General features: G+C 46.5%; 1 protein-coding gene across 1 annotated transcript; it reads right to left on the bottom strand.

The window, feature by feature from the left end:
* Window positions 1–55: 55 nt before the first annotated feature.
* Window positions 56–25,610, bottom strand: MSLN (mesothelin). The gene is made up of 29 exons (XM_059484714.1): window positions 25,518–25,610; window positions 24,894–24,957; window positions 23,237–23,271; window positions 22,610–22,631; window positions 22,474–22,501; window positions 20,776–20,860; window positions 19,489–19,650; window positions 18,469–18,671; window positions 17,574–17,665; window positions 16,739–16,854; window positions 15,720–15,841; window positions 15,083–15,224; window positions 13,677–13,892; window positions 12,223–12,393; window positions 10,829–10,975; window positions 10,655–10,704; window positions 10,041–10,161; window positions 9,813–9,898; window positions 9,025–9,148; window positions 8,709–8,899; window positions 7,480–7,570; window positions 6,582–6,693; window positions 5,900–6,105; window positions 5,256–5,408; window positions 4,256–4,389; window positions 3,096–3,223; window positions 2,495–2,589; window positions 836–1,025; window positions 56–541 (listed from the first exon to the last, which is right to left on the bottom strand). The coding sequence occupies exons 1-29, from the start codon at window positions 25,599–25,601 to the stop codon at window positions 447–449; spliced, it is 3,465 nt and encodes a 1,154-aa protein (XP_059340697.1). The 5' UTR covers window positions 25,602–25,610; the 3' UTR covers window positions 56–446.
* Between the last annotated feature and the right edge of the window lie 1,466 nt (window positions 25,611–27,076).

Below are 27,076 nucleotides of genomic sequence, written 5' to 3'. Positions count from 1 at the left end.
ATTCCTGCAGTCAGGAGGGTGAGGGCAGCCCCAAGGAAGAGCAGACACTCATCAGTTTGCTTCTGGCGTTTTTACTCAGTTCCAGGATTTATTTACAAGCAGCTGGCAAACTTCACTCCCACCCCGAGGTCTTGGCAGTGTCACGAGGTCAGGCTCTGGGAAATGTCATTTTTAACCTGCAGGACTCACCCTTAAACCCAGCAGTAAGATGGGCTTTAGCAGTGGCTTGAGGCTGAGCTGGGCTTGGGCTGTCCCAAAGGAAAAGATCCTGCACCAAAGAGTCTGGGATCTTCCCTTCAGACACAACTGGGGTTTTCCCAAGTGATTTGAAAGCCAAAAGTACCTAAAAGTGAGTCCTGGGCTGACCCCAGCTGCCTGTAGCTCTGGGCACTCCTCAGCCAGGTCTCAGAGCAGGTCACAGGCTGGTCCCTCGTGGGAGGAGATGGTCAGGAGAGGATGGACACCGTGAGGAAGCTGAGGAGCAGGGCAGGCAGGAGGTGGAACACCATGGCCACAGTGCCCAGAGGGGCTGAGGACATTGCTGGAGGACAGAGAGGACATCAGAGCACAGAAATCAGTGACTGAACCTGGCAGTGTCCTTTTAGTTTACTGCATTGTTTATTTTATCTTTTTATTTTCTTCCCTATTAAAGATCTGTTACTCCTGCTCCCATATCTTTGCCTGAGAGCCCCTTAATTTCAAATTTATAGCAATTCAGAGGGGGGAATTTTACATTTTCCATTTCAGGGCAGGCTCCTGCCTTCCTTAGCACACACGTGTCCGTCCAACGCCAAAAAGAACCGTGAAACCCCAACCAGCCGGGCCCCAAACCCACCTGGGAATTTGGGGGTGACCAGGTTGATGTACCCCTCCTGCACGCCCCCCGTGAGGCCGATGTGGAGCTCGTCCAGCTCCGACTGTTTCTGCAGCGCCGCCCAGTCCCGCACCGGGGCCCTGCTCTGCCACCGCGCCAGCCCAGGGAGGTGCACCCCCAGCAGCCCCTGCACCTCCGCGGGCGTCAGCAGCTGGGGAAACACACACACACAGCAGCGTTACCATCGTGCTGATGGAGCTCGTGCTAGAGACAGAAGTGAGATTTTATAACATGTAATTAATAAAGAAGAGATAAAATATATTAAATATTTAATATTTAGTATGTATTATATATTAATAATATAGAAATAAACAAATAAAAATAATAAATAATAATATTTATTCTATATAAATATTTAAGCTATTCCATATAAATAAATAATTATCTATTATTCTATATAAATATATATTTATTCTGTATTTATTATATATAAATATATAGTTATCCTATATAAATATATATTTATTCTGTATTTATTCTATATAAATATATATTTATCCTATATAAATATATATTTATACTGTATTTATTCTATATAAATATATAGTTATCCTATATAAATATATAAGAATATTTATATTAATATTATTACATTATGAATAAATTTAATAGTAATATTAAATTATATATGATTTAATTATTTATTATTTAATAATATATTGATTATATAATTTATTAAAAATATTATAGCAATATATTATTTATTATATATAAATAATAAATTATAACAATATATAAATAAATATACATAATAAATTTAATATCTATTATACATTAAATAATTCTATATTATCTAATGTATAAGTAAAATAATATTTAATAATCAAAAAATATTTTAAATAAAAATAATTATTTAAAAATTAACCAAGAACTTCTTTCACTACATAAGAGTATATCTTAATGTATATATTAATTTTATAATTGATAAATTATAAATATATAATAGAAATATTACAGAAATATATAATATAAATATTTTAAATACTGAAGAATAAAATATAAATAATAAAATAAATTTATATAATATAATAAAATCTGTAATATTTGATATATTAGGTATTAAATAATTGTATATATTGTTTAATATGTAATATTTGATATATACTATATATTAAAAATTATAATATATTCTATTTAATATATAAATAAAATAAGGCTTGATTTTATAATGTTGTTGGTTTTTTTACAAGGTTTTTAACTATATGTGACAGGGTGGGAAGGCTGGGATGGAAAGAACCCCCCTGGAAATGATGGGGCTCCCATGGGAAGAAGCAAAATCTCCTGCACTCAGCTGGGGGTCCCATCCCTGCCAAAATCACCGGGATTTCTGCCCAAACTGGTGCCATTGCCTTGTCTGTGGGCTCATGCCTGTCCCCTGCCACTGTGAGAGCCTGCCCTGAGGAAATTCAGCTGCCTTTCCATCCATCCAGGACTCCAAATTCTATTTTGTAATCAATTTCAGGCCCTTTGCCCACTTTCTACTGGTGTAACAGAAGAAATTTTGGATTTGATGGAATTTGCATTTGATGGAATCCACGAACGGACACAGCAGCACAACCAAACCCAAGCACAGAACACAACAGAATGCAGGGAATTAAAGAGCTCCAAGGCCCAGCTCACCATCAGGGAGTCTCTCCTCAGGGTCACAAAGGTGCTCACGTTCATGTTCACATCGTCCTTGCTGAGAACCTTCAGATCTGCAGCAGGAGCCCCCCCTGCAGCAAAGCAAGGAGAGCATCAAAGGAGGGCACACCCCAAAGCAGCACTGCTGGGTCTCTGCACAAAATGAGGATTTCTCAAAACCCATTAGGCTGGGGCTGATAACACACTGAGGCCCAGCTGCAAAACGTGGGGATGCTCCTCCTTTATTTATTGGGAGTTATTTTGTTGGGCATTAAAAATCTGTGGTGATGCCAGACAGTAGAAAGAAGGGTGAGGAGAATTTGGAAAAAATCTTGGCTTAACAGGGGAAAAAAAAAAAATTGTGACATGGAAAAGGGCTTTGAGATAAATCCTGAGGCTGATTTTCCCTGTGATGGTCTGGAAACAGATTTGGGCAACTTAAAGCAGGCACAGAATATTTTGTGCTATCTACAACATGGAAAGACAAACTTTTAACAACTTGACTTTGAAAATTCCCACATCTTTGATGGATTTTGATACCCATTTATTTTGTGGCTAAGAGTTCTCCTTCCCCACAGCATCCTGGATTTTTACATACCCAGGTAAGGCAAAATCAGCTCATAGTAAGCAGGCGAATGGTGCTGGTCAGAGAAAGCTTCTTTGGCTTTCTGGTACAAGATATTCTTTGTCTCCTGGGAACAGGCTGAAGGATTCAGAGACACCAGTCTGCAGAAAAATAAAGACATAGGGTGAAAAAAGCTTTTATTATCATCTTCAACCTGTTCAATTTTTGCATATTCTGAGTGTTTTTCTGGGTTTCTCTGCACGGCACAGGTGATCCCCAATTCCCAGCTCTATGGAGAGAAGCTGAGAGGAAAAACAATGGCCCCATTTCCTGCTGAGAATTTGTCCTTCAGGTGATGATGGCTCTGATGGTGCCCAATAAATCTGTGTGTTTGCCAAGTGGTAATTAATTAATTTCATTTAATTTCATTGAGTCTTTCAGAGGAGTTCAAACTGGAAATGCTTAAAAACCACAAGGATGTGGCACTTGATAGTTTAGTGGTGATCACGGTGCTGGGTGATGATCTGAGAGGCCTTTCCCAATCTTAAGGACTCAGTAATTCTATAAAATTCAATTTCATTAACTCTTCTGCAGATGAAAGCAAGCACAGAGTCAGATTTGCAGCCTGCTGGGCTGAAATAAAGAGAGTTGCATTGGAAATCTGAGCCCTGCCTGGCAGGTTCTAAGGTGCTCCCTAAATTCCCTTTCCCTGAGAGCAGGAAAAGGAAAAGGACGTGAGGTATTCAAATTTCTTGGAAAAACCCCTTCATCCAGGATTTTGCTGCTGGGAAGCCTCAGAGGAAAAGGGAAAACACTAATTATCTGATTTCCTTCTCCTGTGATTTGCCCTTTCGGAGTGTGGTTGGAGATTGTTCCGTTGGTTTCATGTGAATTGTTTTGACTCATTGGACAATCAGAGTCAAGCTGTGTCAGGGCTCTAGAAAGAGTCACAAGTTTTCATTACAATCTTGTTAGCCTTCTGTCTGTATCCTTTCTGTATTCTTTAGTATAGTTTAGCACAGCTTAGTTTAGTATTCTTTAATATATTATAGCATCATAAAATAATAAATGAGCCTTCTGAGAACACATACTCAGATTCACCACTCCTTCCCACCACGGGGCACCCTACAAACACAATCAGGATGGGAAAGGGCTTTTGGAAGAAGCCCAGGACACCCCAACTTGGGACTCACTTGAGGCTGGAGGGGTTGATGGCCTTCAGGTCAGTGGCATTCAGCAGGCACACGTACTTGGTGCCAATGGCATCCAGGGCCGTGGCATTCAGGGCATTGCCCAGCTCCAGGTAGCGTTTGATTGCTGCTGAGGCCTAGAAACACAATTAATTAGATTAATTTAATTCAATTCAATCAGGAGGTGTGGCTTCATCCCCGAAAGAAACTCCGTATTTTATAATTACGAAAGTAAAATGGAACTGTTTGTGTTGCTATGATTTTTGTGTTAGAGATAGAAATTTTTGGTTTTTATCTAGAAAAGTTATTTTTTATTGTACAGAATTTTCATATTATTTTATTATTTTTAATTTAAATTTTATTTAGTTTTATTAATTAAAAACATTTTATTGTATACCATTTTTATATGGTATTAGAAGGTATTGTGTTTGAATTCAATTGATTTGTAATCTAGTGAAACTTAGTTCGTGGCTTGGTAGGGGTTATTGCTTATTAAACACTATATGTTATATATTTTTATATACATTTATATATGTTATATGTTTATAAAACATTTTATAGATATGTTTATATATTTATTTAATAGATTAGTAATCTAGTGAAATCTAGTAATCTAGTTCATTGGTTGGCAAGGGTTATTGCTTATTAAACAATATATATGTTTATATATTTCTAATATATTTATATACATTATATGCTTATTAAACATTTAATAGATATGTTTATATTTTTAATGGAATTTTATGGGATAGGCTTCTTGTTTTTATAGGCGTGAATGGTTTTTTTACAAGAATAGATTGTTGTGCTAACTGATTTTTATTCTTATGATTTTTTTATTTAATGGGAATTTAATAGGTTAGCTTAGAACAGGAAGGCCTGATTTTACAAGGCCTTTCTTTTATAAAGTTTATTGGGCCAATCAAAATTGTGGCACCAAAGATGCTTCAACCACCTCAGAACCAAAAGCAGCCCCAAAGCCAGGAGAGCAAGGCCAAGCCCCTACCAGGGAATCCGAGGGCTGAGGCTGAGTTTTCAGGAATGCAGCCAGGGTGTCAGCAGAGCTCATGTTCCAGGTGGAGATCTCCTCTGGGGTGAGCAGGGGCAGCAGAGGGCCCATTGCAGAGAGCACTTTTTCGGGATAACCATTGGGATACCTCTGTGGAGACACCAGGGCATGGGCTCAGAGCGGGGCTCAGGGAGCTGGGCTCAGCCTGGGGAAAGGTGGAATGATTTTAGAGCTGTTTTCATCTCTCTCACTGGGATTGGAGGGAGGATGGAGCCACATTCCTCTCAGAGGTGCCCTTGAAAGGCTGAGGGCCAAGAGGCCAGAAAAACTCTGATTAGATATAGAAATGAGCGATAAGAAATAAATATTTTTCCCAGTAAAAGTAGCAAACCCTGGGAGAGGAGCCGAGAGACAGTGGAGTCACATCCTTGGAGATCCTAAATTCACCCAGACAAAGCCCTGAGAGATCCCACCAGTGGAAACTGGAATCACATCTTTGGAGATCCCAAATTCCTCAGGACAAAGCCCTGACTGGCCCCATCAATAGAAATTTGTCACATCCTTGGAGATCCTAAATTCCCCAGGACAAGACCCTGAACAATCCCATCAGTGGAAACTGGACATTTTTGGGCTGGAATTACCTCGTCCAGGTATTCCTTCACTATAGCCAGCTGGGGGTTGCTGAAGGGGTAGTTGAGGATATTGGAGAGGTCATTTTCCAGGTAGAGGTAATTTTCCTGGGATATGTTCTGGAGGCAGGCACGGAGGAGCTCCTCAGGTATGTAGTAGGTGGGCATCAGCTCATCATCCAGCATTGTCTTTGTTATCTCCAGCTTAGCTGAGCAACCTGCTGAAACCATGGCAAACACAGGGTTCAATTAAATCCTTTGGCTCCAAGCTTTGGATCCCAGAATCATTTTAGTTGGAAAAACCTCCAAGGTTGATCTGTGCCCAATCCCCACTTTGTCACCGGCACTGAACTCCTTGGACACCTCCAGGGATGGGGACTCCAAACCTCCCTGGGAGCCTCTCCCAAGGCCTGAGGAGCTCCAGGGTGAGCCCTGGGCCCGGAGGGAATGGTCAGGGTGAGCCCTGGGATCAAAAGGAATGGTCAGGGTGAGCACTGGTCCCCAAAAGGAATGATCAGGGTGAGCCCTGGGCCCAGAGGGAATGGTCAGGGTAAGCCCTGGGATCAAAAGGAATGGTCAGGGTGAGCACTGGTCCCCAAAAGGAATGGTCAGGGTGAGCCCTGGGCCCAGAGGGAACGCTCTGGGTGACCCGTGGGCCCAGGGGGAACGCTGTGGCTCAGGGCAGCTCCCGTACCCTCCGCTCGCTTGTGCCGGCGGGGCAGGAGCCCCCCGATGACCGTGGCCAGCTCCTCCCTGGACAGGTGGGAATCCCAGGCAAAGTTCCTCAGCCAGGTGGTCACGGCTTTCTGCAAGGAAAAGGGATCATCAGGGGGATTTGGGAATGCTGGATGTGCTTCCAGCACAGCCCCTGCTCCTCACACACCAGGCTCTGAAGATCCTGAACCAAAAGCAATTCCTTCAATGTTTGAACTCTCCCTTTCCCCCAACCCAGCAGTGACTGGAGCGCCTCACAAAGCACTGGGAGTTATTCCTGCTCTCCCTAAGTGACCTGGATTTGCAGTTCCAACCAGTCAGCTCTGATGCCTTCAGTTTGAACTTTCCCAGATTCTGGAAGGCACTGGTATATAATAACTCTGAACTCCACAGAAAGAGTCAGCAGTTCTCCTCACAGCTCAGGCACACAGAACAATCCTTGTCCAGCCCCAGAACCAAGGACACCGCTGCAGCTCCAGGCCCAGAAAGTGCAAACAACAGGGAATGGAGGAGAGCAGTCTGGGAGGGTGGGACTGCACAACCTGAGCTGGAATTGGACAATGAACCCAATATGGAAATGGACCAAAACTTATCAAAGTGTGAGAACTCCTGACCCATTGTCCATCTTGGGTGTAGCCACAGCCAGGCCCTTGCACTGCACAAGGTGAATCCTTTGAGGCCTTTTAATAAATCCCTGCTTTATTCCTTAACTCTGCCCAGCTTCTGCTCCAGGCCCCAGCTCCACAAACCCTCCCCTCCCACACCCCATCCCTCTGGCCCCAGGTGCTTTAAAAGGAAGAACTGCTGGAGCCGGGCTGGCCCTGCAGCCCCCAGCCCCATTCCCATCCCCAGGGTCCCCAGGCCACGGCAGAGCCCACCTTGGGGATCTGCTGCAGGATGCTGGCACCCAGCACGGGGATCAGCCCGCTCAGCTCGCTCAGGGTGAAGGCCGACCACGCTGAAGGAGGCCTGCAGACAAAAATATATTGCAAACAAGTAAAACCTTATGAAAGAACAGCCTTATAAACATAATTTAAACCTTACTACTCTAAGCTATTAAATTCCCATAGGGAAAGAATTATAAAAATAAATATCAATTTACATAATCTGTTCTTGTAAGAAAACAGTTTGCACCTATAAAAAATAAGAAGTATATCCTATAAAAATCCATAAAGAAAAAATATCTAGAATGAGAAAAGCTTAATAAACATATACACTAAGCATTACCAACCAATCAACTGAGTTTCAATAAATTACTAAGCTATTAAATTCAAACACAGTACCTTCTAATGTCATATAAAAATGAGCTATATACAATAAAAAATAATCTATTCTACACAAAAAACAATGTCTCATCTGTCTCATTTCTATCTCTAATGCAAGCTACTATGAAAATTAGCAGGTAGGTATCAGGTCTCAAGGAAGAACAAAACTGAAAAAACCACCTTTAAATCTCCCAGGATTACATCCTTGCAACATATGATGTTAAGAAAACACAAGGTTTAAACCCTAAAACACCTCAACCACTTCCTGTTGCACAAAATGTCATTGCAGCAGAGCAGAAGTTGTCAGGGACATAAATCAGGGCAGCTGGGTGGGAAAATGGCCTTGAACAAACACATTCTTTTCTTAAGGCTCTTTCTGGAGCCCAAAGAATTTCTGTTGCTTGCTATGGCCCAGTTCAGTGCCAAGATCTTGGGGCAGCTAACCAGGAAGGAAAATATTTACCAAAATATTTATCAAACATCTCTCACTGGACAGGCAGAATGTCTCCTGGAAACCTGTGCCTGACAAACAGCTTGACCTCACCTGTGATCACCAGGCCAGGCAGAGAAGTTTGATTAATGAAAAGTCAATTTTGCAGACCAGAGGAAAAGCTTTTATAACAAGCAAGAGAGACACAGAAGTGAGCCCATTTTTCAGGAGAATTTCACCCAGGCCTTTCAGCTGAAATAATTTCAACAAAACAACATAAAAGACTCAGTGTAAAGCTCAAAATGAAGAAGTTCTTTTGGGTTTTTGATCAAGCTGCTTGGCTGGAGTTCACTCAGGCCTTAACAGGACCATGGGTTTGGTTAAGGGAAGAGCCCAGGAGGAAAACCCATACCCAAAGGTGGTGTTGCCACTGCTGAGGACATCCCTGATGGCCTCCTCTTGCTCGGGCAGGAAAGATCCACAGTGGCTCAAATCCTTCAGCAAGCTGCCCCCAGAACCCCTGATGTAGTCCCCATCCAGCTCACACACCAGCCAGCCCAGGATCTCAGCGCTTGTGTGATTTATTTGTGTGCCAGGAACTCCCTGGAATAAAGGCAGAGGCATTAACTGGGGTGGAGCATCCCTGGATCCCAATTCCTGCAGGACCCCAATTAATTCCTGCAGGACCCCAATTAATTCCTGCAGGACCCCAATCCCTGTCCTCATACCAAACACTCCAGAGCCTCCAGGAGCAGCTGCTGCCTCTGAGGGTCCTCTCTGGGCAGAACATCCTTGTTTGCCTTCCCAACATTGATGAAGAACTGGCTGCAGTTCCCTGCATAGTCTGAGGGGCTGAAAAGACAAACTCCATGAATTTTAGGGAATGAGGTCAAGCTCGAGGCACCCCATGTCTGATAAAACATCTCCCACACCTGTACACTGAACTCCAGGAGTTGCTCCTCCCCAGGTTTCTTCTATGCCATTAAATCCTTTAAAATTTCCTTGAGTTTAAAAATGGTTATTTAAAAACCAATTTTCACCTGAAGGAATTTAGTGTTCAAACTGTTCTAATTGTTAGATTCAAATTCAAACTAATTCATTGTTAGATTCAAATTCAAACTAATTAAAACTAATCTATTGTTAAAACGGTTCAAGGTTTGGGTACAGAACCACAGCAGGGAAGTACTGGAACAGGGAAATTCAATTTATTCCCTGTTTTCTCTGGTGTTGTAAGGGAAAAGCACATTCAGAGACTCGGGAATGATAAAATTGACCTTGGCCACTGCCTGGGATGGGGCAGCTTCAGCCTCTCCGGGAAACCTCACAAGGAAGGATTTATTGCAATACCTCATAAAATCTACCCACCCCCAGCTTTCTGCAATCCCATTTTTATTCCCCAGGAAGAGGCCTAAACAACTCTGAAATAGAAATCAAATTAATCAGCCTGGTTATAAACTAATTTTTATTTTTCCCATGTTGCTCTAAGGCAACATGATGGAAACCACAGCACAGTTACCTTAAAAACAGCAGCAGGTCCTGGGGATAAGTGTCCCAATCCTGGGGAATCCCATGCAGGGTCACCATCCTCAGCAAGCAGCTCAGCTGCAAGGACACCAGAGATTGCATCAAGGAGAGAAACCACCATGAAACACAAGGAAAAGATAAAACAATGGAAAGGTTTTATGCTGCTCTGAAGGAAGAAAGGAAGGAAAGGAAGGAAGGAGGGAAAGGAAGGAGGCATTACCTGGTCCTGGCCCAGCTTGACCTTCTTCTTCCTCATGACTCTGGCCAGCTCCTGGAACCTTTCTGCCCCCACAGCGCTGGCAGCTGCGCAGGTGAAGCCCTGGAGCACAGACTGGGACAGCCTGGGAGTTCCCAGCAGGAAAATCAGCAGGGAAAAGCCTTCAGGAAGGAGCATTCAGAGCAGGACTCTGCTCACCCCACTGGGTTTCGCAGATATAAATCCCTGGTTTTGTAATTTTCATCTCAAATACATCAAGAAGACACAGCAGCCCCTCTAAATGAATCCCTGGAATTGCCCCCTGGAAGGTTTGGGAATGCATTCCCTGCTTGGAAAGGCATTCCTTGCTTGGAAATGCCTTCCAGAGGCAATCTGGAGCAAGATTGCAGGTGCAGCCTGAGCCAGCAGCATCATTTTAGAAGGAAAATGTGGTCCCTGGGTGTTTCTGGCAGCTGAGCCCTGGTAAATCTCCATTTTCCATGTCTGTGTTTGGGCTCCCATTCCATCTCCCATCTGTTCCCACGAGTTCCAGGGGATGGATGTGGATGGAACACAGGAAAGGTGGGAATTGTCAGGAAAACAAACAGAAAGTGGAAGGAGAGGAGGGAAATCTTCACCTGCTGAAGTCAGGCTCTGCCTTCACCACATCACTGAAGAACATGGCAGCCTGGGGAGCAAAGGCAGAGTCAGAGGTTTTCCAGGGAAAAGGGCTCTGCTTCCAGGGGCATTGGTGGAATTCATGCGCCCACAGAGGGCAGGGCTGCCACAGAGGGGAAGGAGGAGCCCTTTACCTGCTCTCTGGTCCAGGGTTTGTCGTTGAGATCCTGCACGTTTGGCTTTTCTTCCCCAAACACCAGCAGGGATTTTGGGATGGAGCTGGCCAGGGCACTGGGGATGAGTCTGACCAGCTCAGAGGGGTGGGCAACCCTGGAGGAAAGCTTGGAAAAACCCAACAGAACAAACCATTGCAAAAAAACCAACAGAGCAAACCATGGCAAATCTCCTCACCCAGCTTTAGCCCAAATCATGGCAGGATCAAAGCTAGAGAATTGGTTGGGTTGGAAAAGACCTCCAGGATCAAGTCCAACCTTGAATTATTCTATGGTTATAATACACAATATATTTTTAAATATATATATAAATTTCTATATCTATATTATTTTTATATATATTTATAAACAATATATATAAAATACATACTATATAATATATACTATACACTATATAATATATAATATACATTCCATTATAATTATTAAAGATTATATATTTTATAGATAATATTTTATATGTGCACAATATATTATATATATAATATATATATAAAATATATATAATATATATATTATATATATATATATATATATATATATATATAATATATATATATATTATATATTGGTTAATATATTATTAACCATTTCTATTCTTTCCCTGGGAACATCCACAGGGAAGCAGTTTTTGGGAGCACTTCATAAAACAAATCCCTGCTGGCCTTGTCCCCAAGGGGCTGAGCAGGGCAAGGACAGTGACACAGAGCCAATGGCAGGGTTGGAGTGGCCAAGGACAGTGACACAGAGGCAGGGGCAGGGTTGGAGTGGCCAAGGACAGTGACACAGAGCCAATGGCAGGGTTGGAGTGGCCAAGGACAGTGACACAGTGCCAATGGCAGGGTTGGAGTGGCCAAGGACAGTGACACAGAGGCAGGGGCAGGGTTGGAGTGGCCAAGGACAGTGACACAGAGCCAATGGCAGGGTTGGAGTGGCCAAGGACAGTGACACAGTGCCAATGGCAGGGTTGGAGTGGCCAAGGACAGTGACACAGTGCCAATGGCAGGGTTGGAGTGGCCAAGGACAGTGACACAGAGCCAATGGCAGGGTTGGAGTGGCCAAGGACAGTGACACAGTGCCAATGGCAGGGTTGGAGTGGCCAAGGACAGTGACACAGAGCCAATGGCAGGGTTGGAGTGGCCAAGGACAGTGACACAGAGGCAGGGGCAGGGTTGGAGTGGCCAAGGACAGTGACACAGAGCCAATGGCAGGGTTGGAGTGGTCTGTCCTGCTGCCACCCTGCCTGGCTGTGACCAATCCCCCAGGGGATGCTGGCAGGGGGCAGCTGTGGCACACCTGGCCCCAGGTAAGCAGTGTCCCCACCCCCGCTCCTGGGTGAGACAAAACAGGATCACCTTTTCCACCAGGATCCCTTTCAGAGCACGGGGCAGGGTGTCCACGTGCTGGGCAAAGGCTGGCAGCTGGACGGCCTCCAGGACAACCTCTGGGGACAAACTCCACAGCGTGCTGCTGTTGAGGCCACCCACCAAAGTGCCCAGCTGTGCCAGGCTCTGTCCATCCAGGATCTGCAAGGGAATCACAGAAAAATCAGCTTGGAAAACATCTTTGAGATCCTCAATGCCAGCTGTGCCCAACCCCGCCAATCCCCAGCCCAGAGCTCTGAGTGCTCATCCCTTCCCTTTGAGCTTTTATATTTTCCTGGTTCTGGACTGCATTGGTTTCTAACTCTGAACTTCATATAAAGTGTCAGCAGCTCTCCTCACAGCTCAGTCTCACAGAACAATCCTTTTTTGTCAGATGAACTTGTTTTCTGACCCAGAGATGAGGTAACTGAGAGGTGTTTTAAAAACTTTTATTCCATTTTCAGTCTCACGTGAAGGGTGAGACAATACAGATGTTATAATTCTTACCATCACAATCAGAAGTTAACTGTTTCTTAATTCTATTTTAAGCATTTCTTGGCCTATCAGCTTTTCCTACACTATGCTGTAAATGCCCTAAAGTTAATAATCTAAAACTACCCCTCGTGGGTCCTGCCACAATGCATCTTTCACAGTTCTATTTCTCCAAACTATCCAGTCTTGTTTGCAAGACCCTCCTTTGAAACTTGCTTCTAAGTTCCATTTCTCTCTCCACAATGCCTGTTTCTCTAGAAATTCATATTTCTCTACAAATTCATTTCCTACATTTTTCCAGCCCCCAGAACCAAGGACACCGCTGCAGCTCCAGGCTCAGAAAGTGCAAACAGCAGGGAATGGAGGAGAGCAGTCTGGGAGGGTGGGACTGCACAACCTGAGCTGGAATTGGACAATGAACCCAATATGGAAATGGACCAAAACTTATCAAAGTGTGAAAACTCCTGACCCATTGTCCATCTTGGGTGTAGCCATGGCTGGGCTCTTGTGCTGTCCAAGGTGAATCCACAGAATTCCCAGGTTGGAAGAGACCTTAAAGATTGAGTCCAACCCAGCCCCAACACCTGAAGTGAACCCTGGCACCCAGTGCCACACCCAGGCTTTGTTAAACACACCCAGGGATGGGGACTGCACCACCTCCCTGGGCAGAATATCCCAGAACTTCATCACCATTTCTGTAAAAAACTTCTTCCCAATACCCAACCTCAATTCCCCTTGGTGCAGCTCAAGACTGTGTCCTGTGGTTCTGTCAGAATCCTTTGAAGCTCCTTTAAAAAATCCCAACTTTATTCCTTTAATTCTTTAGCTCTGATGCCTCTGTTCCCAAGGCATCAGTGCCACCTCCAGGGCTGGGCACTCCCACCCTCCCTGGGCACTCCCAGTGCCTGAAACCCTTCCAGGAGGAGCCTGTGGGTGTGAGGAGCTCTGCATACCTGGTGGCCAGACTGGAGCAGTTTGCTGACCACAGCCCTGGCCTGCTCGTCCCTCCAGCCCCGGACTCTGCCCAGGGCAGGCAGAGCTGCCTCCAGGTGCTCCTCAGGGATGTTCTCCTGGATTCTGGACACTGAGAGCCCCAGGGCAGCCTGGCCCAGGGCTGCCAGCACGGCTGGGGAGAAATCCTCCAAATTCCTCAGCAGGGAGGAAGCCACCTGTGAGACAGAGCAGAGTCAGAGCAGCAATGCTGCATCCCACAGCCCTAAACCCCTGCAGTTCTGCCTCAGGTTTGCCTGTGGAGGTGTGGAAGAGGTTTTACAGTGACTTCTGTGAGCCAGAGAGAAGTTTGGTAAGTTTGTTTATTCCTGAAAGTATTTTCTACCGAGGTTGTTGACAGAGAAACCAAGAAAGAAAGAAGGAGAAAGAAGAGAAACCAATAAAGAAAGGAGAAAGAAGAGAAACCAAAAAAGAGCAAAGGAGAAAGAAGAGAAACCAAGAAATCAAAAACTATAAATAAGAGAAACCAAGAAAGAGGATAAAAAATAGAAACCAAGAAAGAGAGAAGGATAAATGAGAGAAACCTGTAATTCTCTATTGCAATGAACACTTAGTCTTTCCTGACCAATGAGTAAATGTGAACTTCTGAGCTTTGTAAGAATGTATAACAAGCTTGCATGCTGGAATAAAAACAGTTTGAAACCTTCTGGAAATGGAGTGTGTTGCTTTGGGTTGTCTCCCTCTCAATGTGGACGGACCATTCCCACCTCTGAGCCCTGTGAGGTGATGGAAACCCAGCCAGACACCAAAGGTGACCCAGAGGGGGGTGACAAGAGGGGACACAGAGCTGGGCCCACCCCTGGCAGGTTTTGTGCAGTGAGAGCATTCCCAGGCGCTCACCCGCAGGTTTTGTGCAGCGAGGGCGTTCCTAGATGCTCCCCTGGCAGGTTTTGTGCAGCTGAGAAGATTCCCAGTGCTCACCTGCACATTTTGTGCAGTAAGAGGATTCCCAGGTTTTGTGCAGTGAGAGGATTCCCAGTGCTCACCCCTGGCAGGTTTTGTGCAGTGAGAGCATCCCCAGGTTTTGTGCAGTGAGAGCATCCCCAGGTTTTGTGCCGTGAGGGCATTCCTAGATGCTCCCCTGGCAGGTTTTGTGCAGCTGAGAGGATTCCCAGTGCTCACCCCTGGCAGGTTTTGTGCCGTGAGAGCACCCCCAGGTTTTGTGCAGTGAGAGCATGTCCAGGTTTTGTGCCGTGAGAGCATTCCCAGTGCTCACCTGCACGTTTTGTGCAGTAAGAGGATTCCCAGGTTTTGTGCAGCTGAGAGGATTCCCAGGCGCTCACCTGCAGGTTTTGTGCCGTGAGAGCATCCCCGGGTTTTGTGCCGCGAGAGCATCCCCAGTGCTCACCTGCAGCTCCAGGGAGGCTCCGGGCACCCCCCTGCTCCAGGGGCAGCTCCTCCCCAGCCTCTGGGCCACTCCCAGCGCCTCCTCCGTGCTCAGGTTTGCCACTGCCCCGGGGCTCAGGTAACAAAGGAACCTGTCCGGGAGGCTGGGGACAGAAGGAGAGGCTGGGTCAGAGAGGGGGACCAGCAGAGCTTTCCTCTGTTCCAGAGGATGTTCTTCCTCCAGGCATCTTCCCCCTTCATCTCAGCCCTGCAGGTGCCAAAGCTCCAGATCAGGGAGGTGGAAAAGCCTGGAAGCACTGCAGGGAAATCATTTCCCAGGAGAAGAACTGGGGACCTGGCCCCAGAGAGCAAGGGCAGTGGGGTTACTTGAAAATAGAGCCTTTAAAAATAAAAAGAATGGAAACTTTAAAGAAAAAAAATCATAGAACCCATAAAGAGAAACGTGATAGAACCCTTAAAGAGAAACGTGATAGAACCCTTAAAGAGAAACGTGATAGAACCCTTAAAGAGAAAATGAACGGAACTCTTAAAGAAAAATTAATAGAACCCTTAAAGAGAAATGGAATCCTTAAAGAGAAAATTAATCAACAGTGGCACACTGAGCCATGCCAGGAAATCAGACCCCCTCAGACCCATACCTGGCCAGTGGAAAGGCAGGAGCAGAGGTCAGGAGCAGGGTGTAGTACAGGGCAGTCTCCCTGAGCAAGGTGAGGTTCCCAACCATCTCCATATTCACCGGGTCCCTGGCAAATTTTTGAAGCTGAAGGTGGAAAAAATAAAAAGGGAAAATGACTCAGATGGGTCCTTCAATCCTGACAGAGACATGGGACAGTCTGAACCAACCTCAGGGCTTTTCACCTGGGTTTAAAGTTGTGCTGAGGTTTATTTTGTTTGTTTTCAAGTAAACACTGGGACCCTGATCGGGTTTGGGGTTGCTCCTCTCACTGGCTCCAGTTTGGTCCCTGAAAAATTCCCTTTGTGGAACCAATTTCTGTGCAAACCTCTCTCACCATATGACGGGGAAAAAAACTGCAGTGGCTGTTCACCTCAGATTAACCAGAGAAATATTCCTGCTGGCAGGAATTCCAGGGCCAGGTTGGACAGGATTGGAGCACCCTGGTCCTGTATTTTCTGGGACCCCGTCGTTGAAAGGAAATTATGAATCTGACTCCATGTTCTCAGAAGGCTAATTGATTATTTTAACTTTACTATATTATATAAAAATACTATACTAAACTATACTAAAGGATACAGAAAGGACACAGACAGAAGGTTAAAAAGATAATAATGAAAACTTGTGACTCTTTCCAGAGCCCTGACACAGCTTGAACTTGATTGGCCAAAGAATCAAAACAATTCACATGAAACTAATGAAACAACCACCTGTGGGTAAACAATCACCAAACACATTCCAAAGCAGCAAAACACAGGAGAAGCAAAACAGATAATTATTGTTTTCCTTTTTCTCTGAGACTTCTCAGCTTCCCAGGAGAAAATCCTGGCAAAGGGATTTTTCAGAAAATCCGACAGTGACACCCTGAGACAGTGGGCAAGGCTGGAATGGGGTGGGTGACCCTTCAGTCCTTCCAACCCCACCATCCTGGGGCTCTGATTCTGCTCATGGCAGGACTGTGACCCTCCCAGGGTCCCCACTTACTGTGGCTTCATCCCCAAAAAGCTGCAGGTCCTCCACGGTGGCGTGCTCCAGAAAGGATCCCAGGAAATTCCGGAACCAGGCAGTGGAATTGGGGCTGTGGCAGCTCTGGCTGGGTCCTGCAGTCAGACAGGAACGCAGGGACACAGAGCCCACGGAGCTGGAACCACTGGGAACTGGGATTTCTGAGGCTGCAGCCCAGCAGACCCAAATCTCACACCCAAATCCAGCGCTCACACCACTAATTCCCACGGGACAGGGCAGAAGGAATCCCAGCCCTGCCAATATTCCATGCCCAGCCTCTTCATCCTTTTCTCCCTGCTCACACCACAAATTCCCATGGGACAGGGCAGAAAAGGGCTTAATCTGGCCAATATTCCATGCCCAGCCTCTTTCTCCCTTCCCTCCTCATGCACCAGGAGCTTTCTGCAGGAAATTCATGGCAGCTCCTGCCCAAATTCCATGCCCAGCCTCTTTCTCCTTTTCTCCCTGCTCACACCACAAATTCCCACTGGACAGGGCAGAAGGAATCCCAGCCCTGCCAATATCCCATGCCCAGCCTCTTTCTCCCTTCCCTCCTCATGCACCAGGAGCTTTCTGCAGGGAATTCATGGCAGCTCCTGCCTGGGTCCCTTCCTGAGCACAACCAAACCCTGCACAGGCAGCAAATGCAGTGAATTTATAAAAAAAAAAAAATTATAAAAATACTGGGTTAATCAAGCCTCCAGGTAGGGAAATCATTCCCAAATCCATTGATTGCTGACATTCCCAGCCTGTTCCCATTGGAGGTTCCCAAACCCCCTGGACAGAGCCCAGGGAAATCAGGGAATTCCTTTACCACGCTGGGTGAGGAAATGCTTGATCCCAGCGTAGAGATTCCTCTGCTCCTGCACAGAAAGCTGGGAATAGATTCCATCCAGGGCAGCCACTCTGCAAAGGAAGGAAAACACCTCAGACATTGCTGAGGCCAGGGCTGGACTCACAAAAACATGGATATTCTCAATCCCATCCTTTTCTGGTGGATTATGCCCTTTTCTGACCCAGAGATGGGGCAACTGAGAGGTGTTTTAAAAAGTTTTATTGCTTTTTCAGTCTCATGAGAAGGGTGAGACAACACAGATGTTGTAATTCACACCATCACAATCAGAAGCCATTTTATTGTAATTTCCTAATTTTAAAAAAACAGTGTATTGTAATTTCCTAATTCCAGTAAACCCAGTGTATTCCAATTTCCTAATTCCAAAAAAAGCCAGTGTATTGTAATTTCTTAACTGTAAAAAAGCCAGTGTATTGTAATAACTTAACTGTAAAAAAGCCAGTGTATTGTAATTACCCAATTCCAAAAAAGCCAGTGTATTGTAATTACTTTACTGTAAAATAAACAGTGTATTGTAATTTCCTAATTTCAATAAAGCCAGTGTATTGTAATTTTCCAATTCCAAAAAAGCCAGTGTACTGTAATTTCCCAATTCCAATAAAGCCACTGTATTGTCATCTCCTAATTCCAACACACTATGAGCATTTCTTGGCCTCTCCATAACATTTGTAAACCAACATTTCTTATCTCAAATTGATATATAAATACACACTATAGAAACCTTTGATTGAACTTTAAAGACTTTCTACAAATCCATTTCCCACCCTTCTCCAAAGTGATTTTCCCCCCCGGAGGAGCCCCCAGGGGTGGCTCTGGTGGCACAGAGGGGACATCAGAGGGGACAGGCCAGACTCACAGCAGCTGGAATTGCTCGCAGGACACATCCTTGGCACGGAGGCAGCCAAAGACCTCGGGGTGCCCCAGGAGGGGCTGGAGGCCCCCGTGGAGCCACGGCAGCAGCACTGGGGGGGTCCCAATGCCAGGGACCTGGAGCATCCTCTCCCACAGCCCATTGAGGAACACCAGGCTCCACTCCAGGGAAACGGGCACCCGCGAAAACTGGGGGAAAGGAGGAGAAAAAAAATCTGAATTCCAACCAGACGTGGACAGAAATCCAAGAAGATCCGAATGCTGAATTAAACTGCTGCTTTAAATGGGGCTCTTTGCACAGTGGACTCGCTGCTCTTTTCAAGGTAAAAAGAGAATTTTAATTTCTGACTCCAACATTCATAGATTTCCAAAAGTGACAGCGGGTTGGAGGGTGACAGTGCCACCTCTCCAGTGACACTGGTCCAACAGTCTATCAAATTTCTCTTCCTCCAGGAGAGAATGCAAAACAACAAGTTGCTTACATAAAGTGTGAGAGAAAGTTCATTACAAGAATGTAAACATCAGAAGGCTTAGAAAATCAAAATCTTAAAAAAAAATTTAAAAAAAAGTCTTTTAAATAATCTTTAGAAAAATAATCTTTAGAAAAATCCTCAAAAAAAAATCCTCAAAAAAAATCCTCAAAAAAAATCCTCAAAAAAAATCCTCAAAAAAAATCCTCAAAAAAAATCCTCAAAAAAAATCCTCAAAAAAAAAAACCCTCAAAAAAAAAAAAAAACTCAAAAAAAAAACCTCAAAAAAAAAAACCCCTCAAAAAAAAAAAAAAAAACCTCAAAAAAAACCCCTCAAAAAAAAAAAAACCCTCAAAAAAAAAAAAAAAACCTCAAAAAAAAAAAACCTCAAAAAAAAAAACCCTAAAAAAAAAAAATCATAGGGTGACATCTCTTTCCAAAATAAGGTAAAAAAATAAATCAGGGATTTGAAATGAAGTCTTTTCCTGGGCAAAATTTCCCTGGATTTGAGGGAATTCCATTGGAGGAATGCTCACCTGATGGCTGAACTCGGTCAGGGACCCCAAAAGCTTCCTGGCATCGTATTTGGAAAAGAACAGGATGGAATATTCTGGATCCAGAGCTGTGCTGGGCTCAGAGGCCAGGCAGGAATATAAGGAGGAGAGGAAATCATCCTGGAGGTCCTGGAGCCAGGCTCCCTAAAAAGAGAAGGGAAATGCAAATAAAGAGAATATTTAGGGGGGAAATCACCCTCAGGGGGCTCAGCCACACCTGGGCATTGGGAAGGGATTCTTCCCTTGAGGGGGTAAAACACTGGCACAGATTTTAAAAGCTTTATCCCAAAAAAAAACCACCCCCAAAATTGCCAAAATTGTGCTCAAATTTCTGAAAAATTTCATCTAACTAGAAACTTCCACGGGGACTTCTCTAATTCCCAAACGTTTTTTCAGGGCAATGGCTTACAAACAGTAGAAGACAAAAACAAAACCAAGACAAAAACAAACACCAAAAAATCCCAAAACCCCACTGACAAATGTTTGCAGAAGTGCCATCTTTTTGTCAGAAATATTTACCAAAACCCACAAACTGCTGTCAGTTTAATTGCAATTACTGGCAGCAACTGAAGAGATAATGACAAAACCAGGAAGAAACTAAACCTGGAATATCCAGGTGGCATTTTCCAGGCTGCAACCAGTTCTAATTGTGGTTTTACTCCTTTTAAATGTACTTTTACCCCTTCTAATTTTGTTTTTACCCCATCTATTGTGTTTTTACTTCCCTAATTGTGCTTTTACCGCTTCTATTGCGATTTTACTTCTCTAATTGTGCTTCTACTTCTCTATGTTTTTTACCCCTTTAATTGTGCTTTTACTTCTCTAATTATGCTTTTGCCTTTTCTAATTGTGCTTCTACCCATTCTAATTGGGCTTTTATTTCTCCAATTTTGTTTCTATTTCTCTAATTGTGCTTTTCCCCCTTCCAATTGTGCTTTATCCCAACACCCAGCGTGACTCTCCTGCAGAGATTCACCCCAATACTGTCACGCCAATTTTTAAAGTCCATTTGATTTGCAAAGTCCCTTTGCCCCAACTTCCCTCTCACTCCAGGGGTTTGGAGAGGGAAATCCCCAATTGCCCAAGGTGTCCGTGGTGCTCTGGGCACCCCTGAGCCCCATGGGTGGCACAGGGCAGTGGCCCCTGACACAGGGTGATGCCCCGGGCACAGCCTCGGCTGCTCCCCCGGGGCTGGTTTGTGTCAGAATCCCCAAGGAACACAAATCCCAGCCCCAGGGATGGATGGACTGAAGGATTGAGGGGCCTCACCTGGGCACAGGCCAGCTGGGCAAAGCTGAGGCTGCACGGGGACCTTCGGCCTTGGGACACCTCCAGGAGCTGCTCCTGGCTGGCACTGGGGGGACAGGGACACAGTGGGAGTGGGGAAACTGGGAATGGGGATGGGGGAAACTGGGAATGGGGATGGGAGAAACTGGGAATGGGGGAAACTGGGAATGGGGGAAACTGGGAATGGAGAAACTGGGATGGGAATGGGGGAACTGGGAATGGGGGAAACTGGGAATGGGAATGGGGGAAACTGGGAATGGAGAAACTGGGAATGGAGAAACTGGGATGGGAATGGGAGAACTGGGATGGGAATGGGAGAAACTGGGAATGGAGAAACTGGGATGGGAATGGGGGAACTGGGACGGGAATGGGGGAAACTGGGAATGGAGAAACTGGGATGGGAATGGGGGAAACTGGGAATAGGGAACAGGGACAGCATGGGAGTGGGGAAACTGAGAATGGGGATGGGGGAAACTGGGATGGGAATGGGGGAAACTGGGAATGGAGAAACTGGGATGGGAATGGGGGAAACTGGGAATGGAGAAACTGGGATGGGAATGGGGAAACTGGGAATAGGGAACAGGGACAGCGTGGGAGTGGGGAAACTGGGAATGGGGATGGGGGAAACTGGGAATGGAGAAACTGGGATGGGAATGGGGAAACTGGGAATGGAGAAACTGGGATGGGAATGGGGAAACTGTGAATGGAGAAACTGGGATGGGAATGGGGAAACTGGGAATGGGGGAAACTGGGATGGGAATGGGGAAACTGGGAATGGGGGAAACTGGGAATGGGGGAAACTGGGAATGGGGAAACTGGGAATGGGGGACAGGGACAGCACTGGGAATGGGGGAAACTGGGATGGGATGGGCTGGGAATGGGGGATGGGGACAGCACTGGGAATGGGGGAAACAGAATGGGGGAAAGTGGGACAGAACTGGGAATGGGGGACTGGGATGGGAATGGGAGTAGGGGCAGGATGGGAATGGGAAAACTGGGAGAGGATGGGCTGGGAATGGGGCAGAACTGGATGGGGAACAACTGGGTAGGGCAGAACTGGTGAGGAGCTGAGGCAGAAGCTGTGGGGAATGTGGGGGAAAACTGGTGGGAGCTGGGGCAGAGCTGGATGAGGGCACAACCAGTGGGGAGCTGGGCACCAGACTGGGTGGGGACAGATCCAGATGTGAGGTGTCACCCCCCAGCAGCCCAGAGCACAGCTGGGCACAGCACCCAAAGGCACCTGAGTGCCCTGAGCAGGGTTTGGCTCCTGGTTGTCCCCCCAGGAGGGATCCAGCCCTCCCAAATGAGCAGGAGCAGAGCTCAGGGCACACAGGGACAGGGACAGGCAGGGTGCACTGCTGACCCTCAGCCACCATTCAGGCTGAGTGAGGTCTGGAGTGGGGCTGTTTGAGCCCCACTGGAGCCAAGATAAGCTCAGCACCGGTGCCAAGGCTCTTGGCTGCTCCCCAGAGCCTGGCCCTGCCTTTCTTTGTCCTCCCAAACCCCAGCAGGGCACTTTCCCTTCATTCACTGTTTGAACAAGTGCAACCAGAGCCTTCCCTGCCCACAGGCAGCCCTGGGGAAAATCCCAAAATCTGGGCTCAGGGGGATGTGGTCACCCCAAGAAAAGCAGAATCCCTCCCAGGGAAATGCCACAGCCCCTGGGCATGGCTCACCTACCTGGGCACTGAGGCACACACGGCAGATTCTGAGCCCAGAACAAAAAAAAAGAGAGACAAAGGTAAGGATTTGTGGGAGGACTTGGCACACAGAGCCCACTCTGAGCTCTCTGATAAATATTTGGAAAGGAACTCACCATTGACGGGGGAGCTGGAGCACTGCACCAGGAGGAGGAGGAAAGGGACAGGGTTAAAATGCAGCTCTGACATTGCTTGGGATCATTGCAAACACTGTCAGAGCTGGGGGAGCCCTTTGGGTTGGGATGGGACCTGAGCACAGTGAAACCCCAAACCCTGAGCACACTCAAACCTCAAACCCTGAGACACGTGGAAATCCCAAACCCTAAGCACACTCACTGAAATCCCCAACCCTGAGCACACTCACCCAAATCCTACACCCTGAACAAACAGAAACCCCAAATCCCAAACCCTGAGCACACTCACTGAAATCCCAAACCCTGGGCACACTCACCCAAACCCTAAATCCCAAATCCTGAGCACACTCACTGAAATCCCAAACCCCGAGCACATCACACCCCAAACCCTGAGCCCCAGGACAGTTGAGCTCTGCACCTCACTCACCTGGGCACTTCCAGCCCAGCCCACCCCACAGGGGAGGGAAAGTTCCCCTGGTGGTTCCAGTGGGGTCCCAGAGGAAGGGGCTCTGCCATGGCTGATCTTTAAGGTCCCCCCCAACCCAACCCAAACCATCCTGGAAGGTTTTACCCACACTAAATTCAATTTTGGGGATGAATTTGCCTTACCAGCTGTGTCCCAGCAGCTGCAGCTCCCTGGCACCCTGCAAGACAAAGGGATTTGGGAGCAGAGCCAGCACTGAGCTCCTTCCCAGCCCCAGCCCGGCCTCCTCAGCCCTCTGAAGGATTTCAGAGCTCATTTCTGCTGGATTCTGCTTTTTTCCCACTCAGAGATGGGGGAACTCAGAGGTGTTATAAAGACTTTTATTTTTAGTCTCATGTGAAGAGTGAGACGATACAAATATTGTAACTTAGGTTATTATAGAATATATTATATTAATATATATTACATATATTCTATATATTAATGTATATAGAATGCAATGTAATGTAATATAGAATATAGTATATATTATATTAGTATACATTAATCTAGTATATATTATAATAGTATATATTAATATATCAATGCAATATTGATATATATCAATATATTAATATACTATATTCTATATTATATAATAAATATTATAATAACGTATATTTATTACATATATACGTTATTATAATATATATGTATATAATACATATAACAAGTTATATATGTTATTATAATATATATAACATATATATGTTAATGTTATAGATATCTAGAAATAGGTTATATTATACATAATATGAAAATATGTTATAAATATATTTAAATATATTACATAATATATAATATTATATATTGATGTATATATTTATATATTGATATATTATATTTTTATATTATATGATAATATATTATATTTTATACCAGCAGGACAAGGGCAGGGACAGGGAGGGGACACAGAGAGGGCTCTGCAGCTCCATAGCTCTGATGGAGGAGTGCCTTTCCTGCTGTGGATGAGTTTATAATCCCAAAAACTGCATTGGGAAGGGGGTCCTAAAGCAGCTTGGATGAGCACAACACCTGCATTGCCTTCTTCACTTCATTAGCACAACACTTTCCTTAATTACTTCATTTTTAATTATTTAATTAATGCAGAACTGTCACTAATTAACAGCCAAAGGAGCCGTCCCCTATTGGGGTGCAGGATTTGGGATAGGACCCAGGGACTGGCTGGGCGGGAATTTGGGAATTGGGATATTGGGAATATGGGAATTGGGAATGTGCCCTCCCACCCCAAGGGCAGGGCTGGGTGGGATATTGGGAATAGGGAATTGGGAATTGGGAATGTGCCCTCCCACCCCAAAGGCAGGGCTGGGTGGGATATTGGGAATAGGGAATTGTTCCAGAGCAGGCCCTGGAATGGATTTCCCATCCCTGGAAATGTCCCTGGACAGGGCTTGGAGCAGCCTGGGATGGTGGGAGGGGTCCCTACCCATGGAGTGGAGGGGATTTAAGGTCCCTCCCACCCCAAACCACGCTGGGATTTATTATTCAATGAATAGAGGGGTAATTAGATTTAATTGTGATTATTCCTTAAGTGCTTTCCCAGCAGAGGAACAGGGAGCACACAGCTCTGAACAGACAGGGGGAGACTCAGTGCCAGTGGGACGTTCCACCCTAAAAACTGAAATATTTCACTCACAAATCCAAAAACAAACAGGCCAATGAAAACCTGGGGATTTAGAGCAACTACCCAAGACACATTTTGTGCTCTGGCAGCGCAATTTCCCCTTTTAGGGTGGTCCCAGGTATGGAAAACCCTCCTGGGCCAGCCCACAGCAGACTCACCCAGCAGCAGCAGCAGCAGGAGGAATCCCAGCCCTGGCAGCAGAGGAGACATTTCTGGACAGGTCTGAAGGAACAACCAAACAGGAATAAATAAATAGAAACCAAACAGCACAGGTCTTCAGGAGAGGCCCAGGAACCAGTTCAGAAAGGAAAAACCAAAGAGAAATAAATTAATACCAACCTTAAACCCAGAGGAAGAAAGGTAGAGGTCAGGTGGAAATCTGGACACCCCGACACCCCTCACAAACCCCAAAATTAGCCCCAAAAGTGGGAAAAACTCCTGGGGAAGGGGGGGGGGGCAGGGCTCTGGGAAAACAGAGGGAGAATTTGGAGTTATCGAAGGCACCACGCCCTGAGCTGGGTCTGGGGTGGCAGAGGGACAGGGGGTGGCAGAGAAAGAGGAAGTGACCCGGGGGGGTGGCAGAGGGACAGGGGGTGGCCCAGGTGGGACAGGAGGTGGCAGAGGGGCAGGAGGTGGCCCAGGTACAGGAAGTGGCCCAGGTGGGTGGCAGAGGGACAGGAGGTGACCCGGTTTGGTGGCCCAGGGCCAGGAGGTGGCCCGGGTGGGTGGCACAGGGACAGAAGGTGGCCGTGCCCGCTCGGAGGGGACCCTGTGGCGCTCACCTGTGCCCGTGCCGGTCCCTGGCACGCTCGGGCACCGCGGGCTCCTTTTGACGGGGGAACCGGGGCGTGGCCCGGGCGCTGCATCCCGGGATGGAGCGGGACACGCCCCGGGCACGGAACGGGGCTGGGCACTCACTGAGCTGCGGGAGCACAGCGGGGATGGAGAGGGAGCCGGGGATGGAACGGGGCACTCCCTGGGCTCCGGGAGGGAACACACGGGATGGAACGGGGCACTCCCTGGGCTCCGGGAGGGAACACACGGGATGGAACGGGGCACTCGCTGGGCTCCGGGATGGAACACGGGGGATGGAACGGGGCACTCCCTGGGCTCCGGGATGGAACACGGGGGATGGAACGGGGCACTCGCTGGGCTCCGGGATGGAACGGGGCACTCCCTGGGCTCCGGGAGGGAACACCGGGGATGGAACGGGGCACTCCCTGGGCTCCGGGATGGAACACGGGGGATGGAGCCGGAGCCGGGCACTCCCTGGGGATGGAGCGGGTGGGGGGAAAAACACAAAGGGGATGGAGCCGGGCACTCCCTGGATTCCGGGAGCACAGAGGGGATGGAGCCGGGCACTCCCTGGGCACGGAGCAGGAGCCGGGCACTCCTGGGCTCCGGGAACACCGAGGGGATGGAGCAGGAACCGGGCACTCCCCGGCTCCAGGAGCACAAAGGAGCTGCGGGACAAAACCGAGGCTCTTGGGCAGTGCCGGGAGCCGCAGCCAGCCGGGTCTGTCCGTCTGTCCGTCCCGGATCGAGGCAGCCCCGGGCGGGCAGCGCTCCCCGCAGCCCCGGGCAGGGTTCGGCGCCCGGGATCCGTTCTGTGCCCGGAGCTGCCAGAGAACGCCCGGGTGTGCCAGGCAGCTCCGGCCGGGAGCGCCACGGGGAGGTTGGGGCAGGCAGGATGGGGCACGGAGCTGTGCCAGGGGGGTTGGGTTGGATTTTAGGAAAGGTTCATCCCCAGGGATATGAACAGATCCCCGGGAACAGCCCGAGAGCTCCAGGGATGGGATTTATTGGGATACAAGCCCTGTGATCGCTCCCCGCCCAGGGTATTCCATGATTCCAGATCCCATGGATGTCAGGCTGGGGGCTCAGTGCCTTTGGATTCATCTCAGGGTGATTTTACATCCTCAGATTTGGAAAAAAAATGAAAACAAAAAAACTCTAAACAAACAAACAAAAAAAAAAAACCCAAACCAAACCAACAACCAAAAAAAAAAAAAAAAAAAACAAAAAAAAACCCAACAAAAAACCCCCAAACAAACAAAAAAGCCCCAAAACCAAACGAAAAAAAACCAAACAAAAACCCAACCAAACAAAAAAAACCCCAACAATCAAAAAAAAAAAACCAAAAAAAACCCCAAAACAAAATCCAAACAAAAAAACCACCCAAAAACAAAATAAAAAGCCCCAAAACAACAAACAAACAACAAACAAAACCAAAAAACCCTAAACAAACAAAAAAACCCAAACCAACCAAAAAAAAACGATCAAAAAAATCCACAAACAAACAAAACAAAAACCCAAAAAACAATAAACAGAAAAAACCTAA

This window comes from Ammospiza nelsoni, chromosome 17 (assembly GCF_027579445.1).
Source record: "Ammospiza nelsoni isolate bAmmNel1 chromosome 17, bAmmNel1.pri, whole genome shotgun sequence".
In the NCBI taxonomy this organism is placed as follows: Eukaryota; Metazoa; Chordata; class Aves; order Passeriformes; family Passerellidae; genus Ammospiza; species Ammospiza nelsoni.
The sequence above is the reverse complement of the archived record's forward strand: the minus strand, read 5'-3'. Positions and strand labels throughout refer to the sequence as shown.